The following is a 19,796-nucleotide window of genomic DNA, read 5'->3' on the forward strand; positions in this document are numbered from 1 at the left end:
ACCCCTTTATAAAACAAAATAATTTTAAAAATACCCACATTCCGAAGGTCCCTTAGGCTCTACATTTTCTAAATTGGAACATTTAATATTTCCTTTTAATATTAAAAACAAATAATAATGATTGTCCCAAGTTAGGGCCATCGTACCTAACTTTAGACAGCCATGGTTTACCAGGTATTTTCATATTTAGAGCTCCTATATTGAACTTGGGACAGTGTAAGAGTTTTTAGAAAAGGTTAAGACTGAATTCCCAACAAAATAAATCTGAAAAAATAATTTTTATTTAACAAATTGCACATAATTTCTTTTTTCTGCTTTTGATTACCTAACTAACATCATCTGAATCACAAATAAACAGTGGAAATCAATTACATAATATGTACTGAGAAGTACAAAAGTAGGGTAAATATTAAATAACTTACATGCTAAGACTAAACTCACATGTTCAAACTTTCATTTTGAAACTAGACATAATTGACCACACAAGCATAAACAAAAAATATCAACAAAGGCCTTTCAATCCAACATGAATTTGTAACGCTGGCGATGAAGGTGGATTGGCTTAACAATCCTGTGTATTGCACCCGTGGGGACATCGTCCACAGCATCAATTTTAGGGAAATAGTTAATGTTTCCTTTGTAATTTCTCATAAAACGGATGGTGAAGATTGATCTATCGGATGCGGCAGTGATAATCTTCCCCACGTAAACTTTAACGTTCTCTCGCTTTGTGCCCTTGTCATACACGTAATTCACAACATCAAAATCATCCACTTCAGGAATGTTCATTGCAGATATGTGCCACTGGTCGAAGGCATATTGTCTTGGCCTGCTGGAGGAGCTGGCACAGAAATTGTAGTCGATGGAGGAGAATCACATCGCAAGTGTTTTCTATGTCATCAGCCTCTTCCTCAGATTGTACTAATAAGGAAGCAAAGTCCATATCTTCATCAGTATCAACCACTGGAACTTCAAAATTGTCATCAGATGAGTTGCCATAATCATCAACTTGTTTCCTCTTCCTTTTAGGTTTGGGTGTAACTTGGTCAGGCTCCACCTCACTGTCATCGCTGCCAAGTTGCTCAAGTTCCAGGTTCTTGCTTTTTCTTCCCCTTTTCGTTCCCGCCTTCTTGATCTTCTCTTTACTATTGTTCTCCAGCTGAGCAATGACTTCCTCGCAGGCCACACTTTTTCCATGAATCACATCAATTTTTTTCCTCCTTGGATTAGTAACAGTCTCTTTATTCCTAGTTTCTTTTAGGAAAGCTGTGAATGTTCTCACCCATTCAGGACCATTTTCTTCGTGATCTTCAAGTGCTGACTCCTTAGGCATACGACCCAAAACATGGTTTACATCAAGTGGATACAGTCCACTAGCCCCAAACCCAGCTTTCATATTGTCTGAAATTGTGTCATTTATACTGTCCAAAGTCTGTTTCAGAATGACTGGGAAGTAGGTAGTCGTTGCGGATTGGCCCCTTCCTTTTCATTTTCCAATCATAAAGAATGTTCCTCCAGCAATTCTTAAGGGTACTGAAGAAGGCAAGATCGAAAGGCTGGCATAGGTGCATGCTGTTGGGAGGAAGTTACACAAACTTTACATTGTTGTCCATGCAAAGTTGCAGCACTTTAATGGACACATGGCTGCCCAGGTTGTCCCCAATCACCACTTTTTGGCAATCCTCCAACTTTCTAAAGTAGGGCAAAACAATTGACTCAAACCAGTCCTCGAAGATGGTCGACTCAAACCATCCTGAAGGTGAGTGATTATATCGGGTACTCGGTGGACCTAGGATACACGCCCGGTCTCGAACACGAGAACCCGTACGACGGCAAACGATAACGAAATCTTTCTGTTAGCCTGTTTTACATTTTTCATTAGAAAAGTTAATATAGACTACTTCCGATTTTCGCAATTCATATCGTACTATATAAAAATTATTTTGGTGAATTAATTCATTATGAAACATGCTGATGACAGGGACGGTACGAGGTAAATTGGCGCCCTAGACGAAAAACCTTAATTTCCCCCCCCCCCCCCCCCCCCCGGCAGGATACCACAAAAAAAAAATTCCTTGCCTCAAAATACATCACGTAAGCCTAAGATTTGACGCCGTCCCCGCTACCTCCTATGATTTTTACGTGATTTTTGCTTGGGTTCGAGATCTCGGGGAAGGTTCGGCCTTGTGGCTAGAGGTAGGGGTTAACGCAGTAAGGCCCCCTGAGCTGTTATGGGCACTCGGGACGCCTGAAGAATAACACAAAGTTTCTGGAAGATATTTGATGAATTTATTACGGCACAGCCCTATACAGGGTGCTGCCCGTTCTGGCCGTAACGGTTTTCCCGACGCGACTAGTCACACGCGCAGCTCACTTCCTCAGTGGCAGCTCACGATTTTAATGCGTGTGAGGGGCGGTCTTGTACACGTGATGCGACAGTTACAAAAATACACTCTAACATGACAAACAATATCTAGACGAACAATACACTTCACTATTACCTAACACTTAATAAACTGGGCTAGTGGCACGTAGGCCCGTGTCTCCGGCGATTCTACGTGATACCTAAGTTGGGGCGTGAAGCGCCGACGTAAAGTCTCGTAGACTCCCCACAGTACTTACGTATTATGTAGAACACTCATTTTGGAGCACTGATTTAATTAAGTGAAATACCTCATGGTAGATTGAGGCCGGCCGCGGAACTGTACGTAACCTATTATGAAAATATTAAACTATTGAAACTACATGTCGGTGAAAGCAAAGGTTGATGGTTCCGTGTTGCGCGCAGGCTGCTGGCCTGTCGGAGCTCCTGAAGGACACTGCCTGTGTCGCCGCGCGCGACCCCCTCCCCCGCCTTCCCTCCCCGAGGAAACGTGTGAATTTCGCGGGAAACTGAACCGGCCAGGTTCGGGACAAAACGCACAGTTAGACATAATTTTGACAGGGCTGAATATTAATTGATAAAAAATAATGTTTAATAATAATCTGTGGAAAAATATACATAAATTAATTTGTTGTAGTGCGGCGGAGGGATATGCCACACCTGGCCGGATCCTTCCGTCGGCGCAGCACTCGTTGCATGGCGTTCGCCTCGTTGCACGAACTACACTTTGCTGCGCGCACGAGCGCGTTCGGTGCACACGCTTTTGCGAGACATTGATGAAGCATAGCGGTCTATGCGACATAGAGGAGTATTGGCGGTCGGCGTCAGATTGTGTCAACAATCAAATGTCAGTTGGCTTGTGTTTTTTTTTTTACTTTTTTACTTAGGTATTACAAATCATAAACAGGTCACCTTGGACTTTAAATAATTACTTATATCAATATAAACATTCCAAATTGTTACAACAATCCATTTTCATCTAGTTTCACTAATCGTTAAACATATTATATCAGCTGCTATGTGTCGTGCTGCGCCACCCCCAGCTACTTGGCGCCCTAGGCGGTTGCCTAGTTCGCCTATATGGACGCGCCGGCCCTGGCTGATGAGTCAAACAAGAAGTGAAGTTTCCATTCTGATAAAAAAAAAAGTTTTACTGTGTGAACTGTCCCGTAAGTAGGTATTGTAAAATAACGCTTTAATGACTTGTTAGTTATAAATTTACTACAATTATGGTGATGATGTTAATGTTGATATTGGTGGTTGCCAGTGCTTCTTCTGGGTAGAGAATAATATTCTAAACCGATTATTGGACTGCAGGTTCTCAAAGAATAAGTTCCATGAACCACTCATGATATTTATAGCTAATTATTCTTGTACAAGTACTACAGAGCGGACTTCCGTAGGATAGTCGGACGCACAAAAATATGTCCATATAATATATAATAATAGTTTCATAGGAAATAAACTGAAGTTCCATTTTCTGTTGACAATTGTGGTTTTCAAAGATGGTTTCTATATCGGAATTGAAACCAAATGATTTTTTTTTCCTTTTGTATTTCATTAAAGTAAAATTTATAATTAATCGACACCTGTCCTTAATTTCGGCTAGGAAAATAGAAATGCTTTCTTTTATATTAAGTTAGTATAAATATTTTGAAATATCTATAATGTTCACAAGTGCTACTGTCTTTTTGTGTAAGTATCTATGATTAAATGACAAATACATTTCCTGTTCAATAAATGTATTTCTAGAGGGTTAACACGTGGTAATATGCTTTAATTTCTTAGTTTTTGATGTAGTTAAGTTGTGTGTGAGTGTTCGAATATTATATTTTGTTTGTTATTTTACATTTTAGTTTATGATTGATAGTCTGGATTGAGGTATTTATTAACTTTCGGTAACTTGTGTGTAAAGGTGTTTGGCTCTATCATGTGGCGCAAAATTGACCTGTATTTGGCTATGGGATGATGTCTAGTTTAATTTGAATCAAGTTTGACTCGCAACGACAAGTCATCCGTCCGGTTACCATCCATTTGTCAATCACGTAATTAAAATGTCAAAAATTCCTCCTTTTGTCAGGATGTAAAAACTATTTATTTAGGGTTGGGTGGGGTGAATGTGATACATAAAAAAAAAATTTAAGAAAATACATTTGCTTGTCTCATATTCATATGTCCCCATTCCATAATGAATGTTATAAACCTTTAACTACATTTTATAGGAAATGAAAAAGTCTCAAGCAAGAAATAATTCAACCAAAAAAAATGTCATGTCTAGGTCCAGCAACTTTTGTTATATCTTTGTGTGCATAGAAGATAGCTCCAAAATTATAGTTTTAAATGGTGCAGGAAAGTATCCTCTTTAGGTTTGTTTGACTCGAGGTCTCTCGTGCTCCTTGGGAGTTGCAAAAGTTGGGAGCAAGTTGACCTGAGGGCAAAAAGAGTCGGTAACTTTTAATACACGAAGAAAACGCTATTTGTTGTTAAACAATGATGGCGGTAAATATAACAGACATCGTGAGAAATTTGTTTGGAAATGAAGATTCATATGAAGATGAAGTTGTTATTGATTTACCATATATTGGACTAGGACTACAAATTATGAGAGAGCTTGATGAAGGTAAAAATATATAAATATTGCTTTTTGACTTTAAACCGCTTGTGGTATGCATAAGCTAACCTGTACTAGGAAACGATTGCAAATCTTGTGATTTTTAAATAAAGGACGCCAAGTAAGTTATATTGAAATGTTTTTCCGCTTCAATGTCGTCATCTAATTAAAATATTACCGTCATCACCAAATGTAGCTTGATAACATATTGACTCCATCGTCAAAGTCGCGCCAAAACAACCAGCAGACGACTTGCCCTCGCAACTCTTCCTCGAGAGGAGGAGCATCGAGAGCATGACCTGAGTGACCTGAGAGCAACTTGCCCCCGCGAGTAAAACGACCTTCCGCCAACTGCTTCCGGAAAAGGGCGCCCCGAGAGTTGACAGGTCAAAAAGAGACCTCGAGTCAAACAAACCTTGTGTTTTAATGCTTAGAAAGATAGTCTGACATTTATATCTTAGTTACTAAGGTAAATGTACCAGTAGTCGTCATGCTAAGAAGAGTTTTAGAAAAAAAAATTGTGTACATAACCTCGTAGGTGTATTACTACATGTTTGTTTTTAACCTCAAACTTTACTCTACAATGCTATCCAACACTCTTCGATAAAAACAAATTATTTTTGTAGATTTATAATTTTGAAAAAAGTGTGATTTCGAGCCAGTAGTCGTCATGCAAATTTTCGTGTTTGCCAGTGTTCGTCACATGTTTGTGCCAGTAGTCGTCATGTGCGATTTCGGCTGCATTAGTTTTAATTCATGGATCCAGAATGATAGTATTGTACTATTTGGGCTTCAAATGTTATTTGGTACTATATTTTAAACATCAAAATGGCAATTCATAAAGATCGTTTAGTAATATAATGAATAATCCTCATTAAATTTTGAATTTACTTACAGCACTCACGGAACAAAGAGGGACAGCACAACTAACATGAAAATATATAGAGCTGTAGCAAACCGTATGTATTCGGTACTAAGTAACGGGTGCACCTTCTATTAGCGAGTAACGAAACGTTACACACGGCTGCATTTTGTTACTCGCATTTTTCATATGTTTTACGCATGCGTGCGCATATTCGATGAATTTACGTTACAAAGAACGATGTTTGTTTATTAAGTAAAGTATAATTTGGAAATTCCTCGTCCAAGTTTTTTTACTGTTTATTAAAGGTATTATGTGTGTAGACAAAGTTTGAGATTGGAACAGAAACAACATAACAAAGTATTTTTTTACAAATTAGAATATGTATGTTTTTGTTTTTCACTATTGCGTATTTTCACGTTTTTTTGGTTCTTATCTTAAAAGAGATAATATAATAAAGCCACTCTAATGAGATTTAATTGTTTCTTGGTTAACAAAAACGGTTTAATTATCAGATATTGTTAATTGTTTATATTCTCTTTATTATTATTTACGCGACGTCATACTGTACGCACACGCAATACGACTCGATTCGTTGCTGCAACATAACATAGCATGTTATGCGGTATCAGAAGTAAAATTTAAAAATGAATCGGGGCCCATCTTCCTACCCAAGGGCGATTTGCCTTTGTGTTTATCGGACAATGTGTGTTTCTTGGCACACTATTTTTTTCCGCTGCTCGTTTTATACTCATACCATTCGCTACATCTTTAAGAGCAGCTTCCATGGCTGACTCTTCATACAACAGTATTTTCCGTTTTGGCATTTTGCCCTGTAATTAAAGAATGAGACACATAATGTTTAATTAAATTATTAATGTCAAAATATATATCGAATTAACCCTAAATTAATGTAAACAACAATGCCTACACAATTTCTGCAATCAATAAAGTAAAGTAATGTCCAACCCAGAAGTCGTCATACACATGCATCGGAAGTCGTCATAGGTGACGACTACTGGATCTGATCATAATAATGTTATTTGCCTATCAACAACAAAAAACCAATATTATTTAAGAACTCTAGGGTGTAACTTAGCACAACTTTAAATAAAATATTAAATGTACCAGTGCTCGTCAGGTATGACGAACACTAGCAATACAAGGTTTTTATTGATCCAGTTTTCGTCACCCTAACTAAATCATACAAAGAAAACGATTTTTTTTAAATAAACACTTTAGCCTCTTCAAGAACATTTAACCAACACATTCAGCACAAAACATCACGAATAAACATGAAAAATTACAGAATTAGAAGTAAAAATGTGCACTTGCCTCCTTAGTGTTTTAGTATAGGAATTTCCCTATTTATCTTCACTGCTCTACGAACTTTTGATGCACTGACTTTTTTTGATTGAAAATAGTGTTTGTTCCAAAAACTATTGTGGTAATTTCAGCTAGAAAGTCAACCAAATTTTTGTCAATATTTAAGTTGGCGATATATTGAGCTACTTCTCTATTATTTAAATTTGAAGTTGCTAGTGACGACCATTGGAGCAGTGACGAGTACTGGTGCACTTACATTATTGCTGCCTAAATATTTGGGGTGAATATGATACAGAACATGGGGTCAATGTGATACACAACATGGTGTGAATGTGATACCATAATATTTGGTAATTTTATAAAAAAAAGTGCTTAATATTTCTATTTTCCACTGCTGAATTTGAAATGTACATTGTCATTAAAACCTTGTTTTTTACCTGAAAGATAATTCTGTATGTTGGTAAACCTGAACATAAACAAATTGTTGTACTCCAATTTGTATAACTTATTGTTCTATGTAGGCCCCTATGTTTATGTTTTAGAGTAATATGAATAATTTAACATCACATGTAGAACTGTGTATTTTTAAGAATTCCATATTTTAGTTTGTAGTAAGCTGCTTTTATTCCTTTGCTATTTTTGTATTTGTTATAAATAGAGAGAAAATCCTTATTAGGACCACAGTATTTCTTCAATTTTTTGTTGACTGAGAAGATCGTTCAATAATTGGACAATACTTGGATAAATGATCAAAAATGTAGGTATGCTTCTTTAATATAGAGGGAAAATATTCACTCTATAACATGACTTCATATTTTATGTCAAAACTCAAGGACCACTAAACTGATTGTCATGAAATTTTTGGTGGGTGATACACATGTATTTGACCTGTCTCACACGTACCCCATCACACTGATTGTGTTGCTAGGAAGTAGGATATAATGATGTATCTCATTCACCCCACCTGTGTATCATATTCCCCCCAATCGCAGGGTGAATACGATACACTAAATTTATTTTTTATCAATCTAACTAATTAATCTAAATTTTTATTGAGTTAGGGTTAGGTTTCTGAAACCCTAAGAAATGTGCGTAATTTTTCTGTGTTGTGGTGCTCTTAGTTAAAATAATATTTAAAAGTTTGGTTTTTTGTATCATATCCACCCCACATGACCCTATTTTGTTAAGAGTTAATGCATGTTTGTATACGGAGACTGTTAAAATATCGATTTCATGATTCATGAGCAACACATTGTGAAGTAGTGTGGACCCTGATACCATAACAACATTGATTTCACTAAAATGGCTGCACTTTATTAATGCCACCCTCATATTCTGAAGTTGGAGTCACAATTCCATGACAGGCCCAACACGCTCAGTAGTCAATGGAATACAAGGTCACATTGACGTTAACACAACTTACCAATGGTCTGCAAGGAGTAGGTTTGTACCGCATGGCAGAAATAATGTAACCCTTACTGCCTGTCTACCATAGTCCGACCCTGTGGACAGTCTATGTCATCCTAATGTGAATGAATTTTGTATCAACTTGAAATAAACTGACAACAAAACTGTGATCCAAAGAGGGATTTTCATCTTAGAATTGTCAGTTCTACCCAAATATGCAATAATCTTGGATGCATCATTTCATAAATTTTCACAAAAACCCCATTTCTGACCAAACTATGCCTTTACCACTATTTTGACCAAGACAGAGTTTCGTCTTGGAATCTTTCGCTACTTACGTAGCGTGCTGATAACCATCATCATAGTACATACTAACCACGAAAGTGTGCGGGCTATCAAATATAGTATATTTGGCACGAGACAGTGCTTGCACTGAAATGTAATGGGTGAGTTATCTATATTGATTTTGACTATGTGCGTGCACTCAATGCAGGCATTAACCTAAGCTAACATGATGCCATCCGGCGCTGGCTACATCATCAAACATGCTACTCGGCGGAAATGGAACAAATAATTTTAAAAAGTGCCTGAAAGAGAATTTACATATCATACAACTTTGTATTCCTGTTTAATAAGTAGCTGTGATTTCCTAACACACAATGGATTCTAGTGTTTAAAAAAAAAAAATGTTTGTACGGGAAACACAGCTTTTGATCAACTTCAAATGAGAAATGATAACGTGCATCGTACATCTTAATATCGTATTATTGTGAGAACGTCTTAAACATTTCAGGGAAAGTATCGCATTGCATTTAATGACACATAAATGGGGACTAAATAAAGTGTTATTAAAAACACGTTTCAGTACTGAGAAAGCTAATACGAGGTATTTTCACTGTAAATTATTTTTTAAAAAAAATAGTCAGGAAAATTTGAAATTTTGTTCAGTGAAAAATCAAGGAAATTCGTGTGGTTACCTTGTTAACAGTAAATATTCAAGTTTTTTGCCAGCAGTTACGTGTGTCTGCAGTGCTGTCTGGTGAATAGTTTGGGCGTGATGTTGCAGGAACGTCTCGCGGTGATCATGAAGGCTGCAGCGGGCAAGGGACGCCAGGTGCACGGCAAGCGCCAGATCCACGGCAAGAACCAGAAGAAGCCGAAGAAGGTGACGCAGACGTTCGTGGTGGACTGCACGCGCCCGTTCGAGGACGGCATCCTCGACATGGCCAACTTCGAGAAGTACCTGAAGGAGCGCCTGAAGGTGAACGGCAAGACTAACAACCTGGGCACGGCGGTCACCTTGGAGCGGGCCAAGGGCAGGCTGTCGGTGAACGCGTCCGTGCCCTTCTCCAAGCGCTACCTCAAGTACATGACCAAGAAGTACCTGAAGAAGAACAACCTGAGGGACTGGCTGCGGGTGGTGTCTCCCAACAAGAAGGACACGTACGAGGTCCGGTACTTCCAGATCAACCAGGAGGAGGAGGACGATGACGCGGACGACAAATGAGCCTTCGAGCTGGAGACGATCGGAGCAATGCTGATATCACGCCCCCTCCCCCCTTCTGGCACTAAAGTGATTGATAGTTGTCTGGCTTTAATTTCCGTTCCTCCTATGCTTTGTTGGTACACATCTCGGTTGGTATTTTTCACCTCGTGACTTACTGTAATTTTTTTTATGAATAAAAAAATATTGGCATTGTTTAGAAAATTGTTTATTTTATTGTAAAATGATTTTTGAATAAAACTTTTAAGTACCGTATATTTACCCGCACATGAGTAGCACATTTTTTTTTATTTTGAAGTGTCAATCATGACTTGTGTCTCACCATAAGATCAGAAAGGCAAGTTCTAAGGTTAATACTACATGACAACTCATTAAATAAAATTCTCATTGCTAAACATAAAAAACTTGTTTACCATAAATGTTTACTTTAAACAGCTGTTCATCAAAAAATATTAAAAATCTTAACATAATGTAAATCTGCCAAAAATTGCTGCGTAATGTCAAAACCGTGCAAAATCTATGTTTTATTTCTTCACAAGTCACTTAATTTTGCAATTGTAACAACTATTTCAAACTTTCACATTTAGTGCAATTAAAATTACTTAAAAATGTTTTTCGATCTTAAATGTCAGCATTGAACAAATAATTTAGAAGTAGCCTTTTATTTTATTCATCCTTGCTTGACTGTGCTGACACTATCTTCATTTTCACTCACATGATCGTCAATTCTCTCTTTATCGTCTTCTTCTCCTGCTGCTATCTACCACATTGCATCGTCCTCACTGCCGTCCAGATAGTTGGAGACCTCTGTCTTAAAACTCTGCAATTATTTCCTGCCTTATGAGGCTCTAGCTCATTACAATCCAGCCACAAATTACTTCCATGGATGGTCTTACTTTACCACTTTGCATTCTTTCGTGATTGCCTGCAGCCATCCAGTCTGTACAAATCCTTTTCAAGTGATCCTTGAAAGATTTGTTTATCAAGGCATCTAGTGGCTGCAGAATTGTTGTGAGGCATTGAGGAATAACTGCCAACATCATTCACTAAGTGACCCCGAAAACAAAAACTATTCAACACCAATGATGACTGCTTTTGCAGTAATGCTCCGGGTGTTCTTAGCCACACTGTGCGAATCCAGTCCTTCATTAGTTCGTGGTCCATCCACCCATCGCTTTGGACACGGTCGTGAATGCCAGGCGGGAACTTGTGATTCTTGGGCATGGTCTTTCGTTCAAAAATAACAAACATTGGTAGCTTGCGGCCATCTGCGGTGACTGCCAGCATCACTGTCAGCCACAGCTTTTCATTGGCTGTTGTTTCCACTAACACGCTGTGCTTCGTACCATGTCAAGACTAACACAGTGCAAGTAATGGATAAACACAGTATTTTAATGTTTTTTTGATTCCAACTTGGCAGCTATGCTGTATGCGTGCGTGCATGCATGCACAGTACAATTAGCTATTTTTTCCACGTGATTATATTTTATGTATAATAAAACCTTGAATTTGTTTTTCATGAATAATATTTCACCTTTAAATTAAAATGGTGAGTTTAATCTGTTTTTTAAGTATTCAACAAAATTATTTTTTGTGCATTAACTACATTTTTTAAATTTTTTTTTTTAGGTATTTTGTGATATTTCTACCTATTCATAGTGGTGAAGGTAAATGAAGTATAGTGATCCTTAAAAACTCCTTAATTTTTGATTGTACCAGAGGGTACAAACTATGATATAGTCATTAATGCTACTTTGAAAAGCATTTTTACATTTAAAATGTGATAGTGATGTTGCGAGTTGGTAAGCCATAGACTCACATTCCAGGGGACTTGGGTTTGAATCTTGGTGATTTCATTTTTCTATAGTTGACTGGTATCAGTCCGGCTAATGCTGTGATGGTGTCTTAATTTAGGCCATGCATGATTGATTCATGTCCCGTTACTGTTTATCGGTCTTGTATGTTACTATCTCTTAGCTACAACTACAAGAAGTAAGGTCAAGCTTAAAAAGTTAAATAACTACATACTGTGTCAAATACAAGTTCGTAAGTAACGCAAGATGCAGTATTCACCCCAGGCATCAGCCAACTTTATTATAGAATTGATGCAGATGTAATGTATGACATAGTGAAAGAAAGTAAATTATTATTATTTTAACTCAATTTATGGAGAATAGCGCAGGTGTTTGTGAAAACATTATTTATGGAAAGTACATGATAGGATATGTTTTTCCACAGTTTCAAGTTGCAGAGTGCAGAGACTTGCTTGTTTGGTATTAATGTACATACTGCTGTAGTTATCTTGCATTTGTTACAGCCTTATTCTTTTGAAAAGTTTATAAAGCCAGACTAAAGTCCAATGAAATTCATTAAATTGAAAAAATGTCCCGTAAGAAACAAAAATATATTATGTAATAATTTGAGGAGATAAAACTCATCTATGAGGTTAGCCACTTGAAAGTGTCAACTTGTCATATGCAGGTAGATGATCCTGCAGACTATTTACTAGGAGGGCTGTCATAGTAACAGGATGGACTATTTTTCTGCTGCAATTGTTTATTTGTTTTTGTTTTTTTTGGGGGGGGGGGGGGAGGGGGGGGGGGAGGAAGTTGGTATTTTGGAAGTCTTTGCAGGGAATAGCTAGTTTTAAATAAATAGGTTATTGTTTTTGAATGCTTTTTTACTAGAATTAAAATCCATTCAGCTGATATCAGGTGCTACACCTAATGCGTACATTCAGTATTCTTCTGTTATGCACGATTCTGTTTCTGTGTTGAGCTAGATCGGTCGAACCACTGTGGTACAGTGCAGTTTTATTTCACTCTGTGTTCATCATGCCAAAGAGCACTCTTTAGTGATGAAGGTTTACGCTGGTTGTTAAAGAAAAACCTTAGTAATGGACAACAATGATGACTGCGGTGATGTCTTTATTGAGGTCCCGTATTATAAGAGCCAGCCTTGAGCACAATTACCGGCAAGGACTATTGAAACATTAGCTGGGGGACCTAGAAAATTATCTGTTATTAATAATCCAAATTGTAAAATAATCTACACTGAAGAAAAGTTGAAAAGAAACAACATCCAGGAAAATGATACTGGTGGGCAAATGGAAAACCAAGATGGTTTTTCTTATATTATGTGTTGGCCAATATTTTGCTTATCACGTTAATTTGATTAATCGAGATGTTATTGTACATTCATAAACACAAGGAAAACATACTATTTAAGATGTTAAATGTTATATGCTTGGACAATGCAAATAATTTCTAGGATGGAATTCTGTGTTTATCTTAGCATGTTAAATTTGATATCAGTTGATTTTGGTTTTTTCTCAGTGTTTTATGTATTCATTTCTGCTATTCATTCCTGAGTTTTTTTCCTCAGACAACCATTAAAATCTCACAATGAATAGAGTATATCGAAGATATATGGTTTTTAAATATAATTGTATTTTATATTGGTTTTTCTTTTGTAGTCCTGTTAAAAACTATAGTCACATTCTAGAATGCCGCAAAATAGCTAATTTGCTACAGTCTCAAACCCGATTGTACTTGATTGCTAGAGAATGGTTGCAAGAATTTTGCATTAGATTGTTAAGGTTTTTTTTTATGGTTGTCTTTCTCCCCATGGCAACCACATTTTTGATGCATTATAAGTTTTTGTTTGGATTTTTTTGTTAATGTAAACCGGTTAAAGCTGAGTTTTTGGAATTGGACGTGAATTTGGCAGTCTGGGAAAGTGGATAAATTTCTGCCAGCTGTTGATGCTAAGGCTGGGTTTATGAAGTACGCAAGAAACACAAAAGTGCAACGGGCAACTAAAGTGAGAAAATCACAGTCATTTATAAAGCATGCAAGCCACAAGATGTCGGCAACCATATAACTTAAAATTGTTGATAGTTCATATTTATCACGAAAACAAAATTAATTGTCAACATTTTGATCTGTACAAATATGACAGTCAAAAAAACAAGATATATGGAAGTTAAATTACTTGCATTGTGTTTACTTAGCGAGCGTAGCTCCTAAACTGGTACTTTAAAATGTGGTTGCCAAACATTTTGCGTTTCTTGCACAGTTAATAAACCTGGCCGAAATATAGCCATCAATAATTAATTGCATAATTTTTCAAAAGAGAGGTATAATACTGCTTGAGGAAACTAAACCATTTATATTTTTTCATTCAAGAAAAACGCAAATTTAAGTTTTTACAAAACATGAAGTTGTGTACAAGAATACAAAATCCAGTACATGTATAAAAAAATAAATACTTTAAAAACAAGAACAAACATTTTGGTATATCATTCACTTAACACTCGCATGTATTTCAGTTATTTTTTATACTTGCTCACATAAATGTTTTTTTTAACATTACAGACAGTGCATTGGTGAATACTATCAATTTTTTATAGTTTGTTACTTAAAAACTGTGGCTCCAGTGTTTAAAAGTTAAAATTACCCATCAGAAGGGTAACAAAAATAACAAATGTTTTTGATCCTTTAATGCTAAAGTATACAGTTGGGAAATAATTTAGTGCACAAATATGTATAGTGGAAATGCTACATATTGTTTTAGAAGATAATATCATATGTAATTCTGAATAGCTAAAGACTCAGAGCTATTCTCCGTTCACTCTTAGCTGAGTTCTGAAATAAACAAACACCGCCGTATCACTGCGCCGCGTCAGCAAGTGATAGGCTGAATTCATCTGGCGCGCCAAGCACTAGTTGCAACACACACACTTCAGTACAGTCGGTGCTAATAAAATAACGGAGACGTAATATAACAGGAAGCACCGTAGCACTTTGTTCAGCGTAGGTGGTTCATTTGCGAAGAAAAAACTATGCACTTTACGCCTAATAACCGTCTTCACAAAATCATCACAAGTTTTTATAACAGGATACTCAAGTTTCCTTTTCTTCCCGGAAGATGTTAATGTCCCGGTGTCCTGTAATTCTTTCCTTGCACGAAGCACACTGCTCTTCGAAACACGCCTAAATTCCGCAGTTAAACTCGCGATATCGTTCACACGACAATCCGGATATTTGTCTGAAATGTTTAAAAACATTCAACACATTAGTTTTCTGTGCACTTTTCAAAGGCTTTCCCGTTCTGTGTTTTACAAAACTCGGTCCGACGTCAGCCATAACAAACCGTGCGCGCGCGAATCCGAAATGCAACTGTTGCGCCGGGCATCAACTGTACACTGTACGGTACCTTTTGTCTATGCCACCGTACTCACGGCGTCTGCTAACATAATTGTAAGTACATACTTGCTGACACATTAAACTGTATTGGAAATTAATGATGAATCGCTATAATGCTATATATCAACAATTGTTATAAAAAAGACAGTGTAAAAATACTTACAAATGGTACGTAACCAAGGGACTATTTCTTGCGCACGAATAATGTGCGCGGCGGCCGGCAGCCAATGAAAATTTTTGTTTACAAGAGGCTTTGTTTATTCCAAAACTCAGGTAAGAGTGAACGGAGAATAGTGTTGCCTGCACAAAACTGCGTAAGATAACAAACAAGATCTTGACATCAAACCTCTAGGAAACTATTACTTAAAGTACCTACTTTTGACTTGGTTGTACCAGTCAGAAAACTGTTGTAAAAGTTACATATGTACTGGTTGTCCAAAGCATTGTGCATGCTTAGATAGAGTATTAAATGCTAAAATTGTTTTAAGTTTTTAAATTTATCCAGAAACTGATAATATTTTTTGCATAAAATTTTTTTATTTAAGCTTCTGAATTTCTTGAGCTGATAAACTGTAGTGAAATCTTTGAATATATATACTGTATAGAAGTCGCGAGTGGATAGGATTTACTCTACGTTTTTCAGGAGCATATGATGAGCAGCTTGGGAACTTCACCGCTGCAGTGCGCTGCCGTAACGCCCTGTATCGTCTTAGTTGTTATTTACATGTTAGAGCGCAGCGCTGTCGCCCGCTGTCATTCCCAGCACCCCCCACCCATCATTCGCTGCAGCTCACGGTCGTTCGGCGGGAGGGGGAAGGGGTGTTTGAAGAGTTCGACACTTGTCCGCTAGGGACCACCACAAGTCGATGCCCTAGAGATGGTGGCGATTGCGGCGGTGAATTAACCAACTACCTCAAACCGTATTAGAAATTTTAACCTGGGCTGGCGACTTCTATACAGTATATATGTATATTCAAAGGTGAAATGAAAGAAAAAATTGTCAAGTTTTAATTTTTTTTAATTAGGGTCCTTTTTACATGAGTGGAATAATAAGTGTGCTGTACAGGCAACCATGCTTATATTCAATTATCTAATTTGTGGAACAGTATTTTTAGGAATCAGATGTAGGTGCCATTAATAGTCTTATTGTTTGAAATTTTTTTTTAAATATTCTTGTAATGAAAGGTTTTGCTCAAAATTTACTTCTATATTTTAATTTTAGTCCAAATTGTTTTTTTTTTAATGTGTTGCTAAATTATTTCCATCTATGTGAAATTTGACAAATTTCAAAACAATAAAAAGACTTGTAATACTAAAATAATATTCAGAATAAAAAAAAATTGCAAAATACTATATATTTCTTCCAGCCACATACTAATACTTACATAAATACAACACAGTGACTCACAATACACTAATATATATTTTTGGTAAAATAAAAATAAAACATTAAATAAAACAGTCTTAACATAACTATAAAATATGTATAACATATTTATACGAAAATATTTATTTGCAAATAAATAATGTATCTGAAACAATTACAAAAAGTTAGAGAATGCTTTCAGAAGCAGTGTCAGTAATATGTACATGCTGTTACAGACTGCTACTAATTTCCTGCACACGTAAAAAAATTACATTTAGGGATTTGCTAGCATTACAAACAGTTTTAAATGTTAGCAACATCAGTCAAATCGTATAAATAATAACTGCATGGAAAAATACTGCTACTTTATAAAATTATAAAATTAATTATTGCATTTTTGCTGTTATTAAATAATTTTTATAAACACTGACATGAAACTAGTTTTCGCTACAGCAGGAGTGAGATTAACTGAAGATATTGTCCGTGATCCAAAATTTGTTTTCCAAAATGTTCGAGAGTAAGCCATTGACCAAGATGGGCTTCGCTTCCAAAATTCAAGATTGTCATGGAACTACATAGGGTTGATTTAAAAACAAATTTTTGATGTCGTACGCTGAAATTGGTCATTTATTTGACTGAATGTAAATTATTTGATTTGACTAAAATGTTATTGAGCACAGGGCCCCAACATTTAGCATATCATCAAAGATTAAAAATAAAAAAAAAATAAAAAAAAGTTGAGGGTCACAACAAACAATTAAATGTGAAAATGGCAGGGACATGACTAATCTGGTATCTGTCCTACAAATATTATTGTTCAAGGCATTTTTTGTTCTTTTTTTCCTGCTCAATACATGCCATCTGATATCCAGTTTTACATTAAAGCAAATGTGTTAAAACAATAGTTGCCACTTAGTGATATTGGGTTCCTACGGTCGAGAAACCGTCTGGTTCGGTTTGTGACATCTGATAAGAGCTAACAGGAGTGTAGTTCAATTAACTGATATGAAATATTTTTTTCATAATATTTGTACTAAATAATACTAATTTTTTAATTCGTAATTTTGCAAAAGGGCTAAAATTACTCATTCAACTTACTTAATGTAGTATATTGATTTTTTAAAATTAATTTTAAATTTGGGGGCAGACGAATCACTCTGGTTCTTTATTTTTTAATACATCGGAGAGTGCTGACAGAGTCTTTGATCATGATGCTGTTTTGGGACGGCTCTCAACAAATTGTGCTTGCCTGGAGACCTAGACACATGTTAAGGCGGGTTTTCAATTTATCTATGCGTGACTAGATCAGCTTTCGCAACAATGTTTTTACAAATAAAAACCACGCAGTGGATTGCGTAATGAACAACATTGCCGAAGAAGGATAAACGACGGACACACACAGTAAATATGTAGTTCTTAGTATTTTCAAACCTTTCGGGGCTTAAATATTTAAAACTTGGGAACACAAACCTTAAATACGTTTCTCCTACTGCTTCTTACCTAGCAAAGTTCTCTTTGCAATGAACAGCGTGGTTTTCGTTTGAAAGTGATTCTGCGAAAGAAGTCTGGACTCTGAATCGCCCGTTAAAAAATTTGACAATTAAATCCCTATTGTCTTTGAAAGATTTGTGCAATGGGTGTGCATGACTAGATGTAAGTTTTTGGACATACGCCATTGCTAAAAATGGCAATGGCGTATGTCCAAAAACTTACATAAAGTCAATTAAATCCCTATCTTGGTGTGAGGCTCAGTTGTCAGGTAGCGAGGCATCGTAATGCTCGGGCTCATGTGCAATGGTTGTTATAAAATTTTCATGTAAAACTGTTGTCAATTGAAGGCACCGTAAACCTATCACATTTGCTTTCTTTTGTTCGTTTGTTGTCCGGTCGTCGTAAACTGTCTTGCAATCGATTGTGATTGTTTAATCTCGCGTGGCTCTTTACCGTTATTATATAAAACTTGGGATGAGAGTTATCTTGATGAACGTGCGGGAAAAGCCCTCGCGTGTGAGACAGAGCCTCACAGAAGGAAAGGCCCAGCGGGGGAGAAGGCGGCTCAGACGGCGGGCGCGACGGAGGCGTACGCCGCGGGGCGGCCCCCCGCGCGGCGGTCGCGACGCTTGCACAGCACCCGGGACACGCGCGGCCACAGCCGCCGCTGGGCCAGGTCCCGCACGCGCGGCTCCAGCACGTAGATGCAGAAGATGACGACACCCTGCAGCGTGTTGACCAGGTCGGTGACGTGCCAGATGGCCGGGGGCCCGCCGGCCGCCCACGACACCACCTCCAGCACCCAGTTGATGCCCATCACGAAGAAGAGCGAGAAGCCCAGCAGGAAGCTGCCGGACAGCGACCACACTTACAGGTGCGCTCCGAGCCTAGCGTCAAGTACACTACAGAGACAAGATTGAATGGTTTTATGTTTACGCCAATTTCATTTTCAAAACAGGGAATTTCTGTGTTTACTGTTTTTATTTTTTATGAATTCTGTTTACTCATAAAGCTAGCATATCATTCAACAAATAAATACACCTAAATGTTTCATATTTTTTTCTACCAAAAAAAAGTGTTTTTTTTTTTACTGATAAAAATGATGTTATCAAGCATGTCTAACTTCACAGAAGAATAAAAATAAATCAGCAAGCATTTGTGGTTTGAAAAATGAACCATCATTATAATGTAAAAATGAGTTAATTACTAATAACAGTTTCAAGGTAAAACAAATGTAAAAGTTTTTCCAATCTATTTGATCAGTACATTTTGGTACAAAACTTCATGCTAAGTAAAGTACATTAATTGATTTTAATATCTTAAAAGAGATTTACATTTTTGTGATTCAAATTAAGTTTTTATTCAAAATGCTGATTAACATAATGATTTTAGTTGCATTTTGGAGCTTTATGGTGTATTAATTTGCATTTTGGAATTATTGGGTATATTGAAGTGATGCTCATTGATGTATATGATGCATCATTACATTGAATTGTATGGCGCTGAAAAGACGTGAACTCTTTCCATGACTTTGGAGACCTTAGTATTTTGAAACGTAGAAGTAAACATAATTTTGTAATGCATTATTTTCTTTATGATTTCAAGATTCAATACTCTAAGCTGTGTGGCTTATTTAATC

General features: G+C 36.7%; 2 protein-coding genes across 6 annotated transcripts in view; one reads left to right on the forward strand and one right to left on the reverse strand.

Annotated features, from left to right (window-relative positions):
* The first annotated feature begins 4,079 nt into the window (after positions 1-4,079).
* On the forward strand, positions 4,080-10,297 carry LOC134540031 (large ribosomal subunit protein eL22-like). 5 transcript variants are annotated; one of them, XM_063382466.1, is made up of 2 exons: positions 4,080-4,149; positions 9,656-10,297. In XM_063382466.1, exon 2 carries the CDS (start codon positions 9,674-9,676, stop codon positions 10,094-10,096), a length of 423 nt encoding a protein of 140 aa, XP_063238536.1. In that variant the 5' UTR covers positions 4,080-4,149; positions 9,656-9,673; the 3' UTR covers positions 10,097-10,297. The 5 variants fall into 5 exon arrangements, with proteins under 5 accessions (XP_063238536.1, XP_063238537.1, XP_063238538.1 ...); XM_063382467.1 differs by having other exon boundaries at positions 4,080-4,146; XM_063382468.1 differs by having other exon boundaries at positions 4,111-4,194.
* Positions 10,298-12,761: 2,464 nt separating this feature from the next.
* LOC134540032 (G-protein coupled receptor Mth2-like) overlaps positions 12,762-19,796 on the reverse strand; it is a 70,795-nt gene continuing 63,760 nt past the window's right edge. The window contains exon 7 of the mRNA XM_063382470.1: positions 12,762-19,005. Coding sequence (XP_063238540.1) covers positions 18,723-19,005 — 283 coding nt within the window. The 3' untranslated portion in view covers positions 12,762-18,722. The remainder of the gene's footprint in view (positions 19,006-19,796) is intronic.

Source organism: Bacillus rossius, chromosome 16 (assembly GCF_032445375.1).
Source record: "Bacillus rossius redtenbacheri isolate Brsri chromosome 16, Brsri_v3, whole genome shotgun sequence".
NCBI lineage: Eukaryota > Metazoa > Arthropoda > Insecta > Phasmatodea > Bacillidae > Bacillus > Bacillus rossius.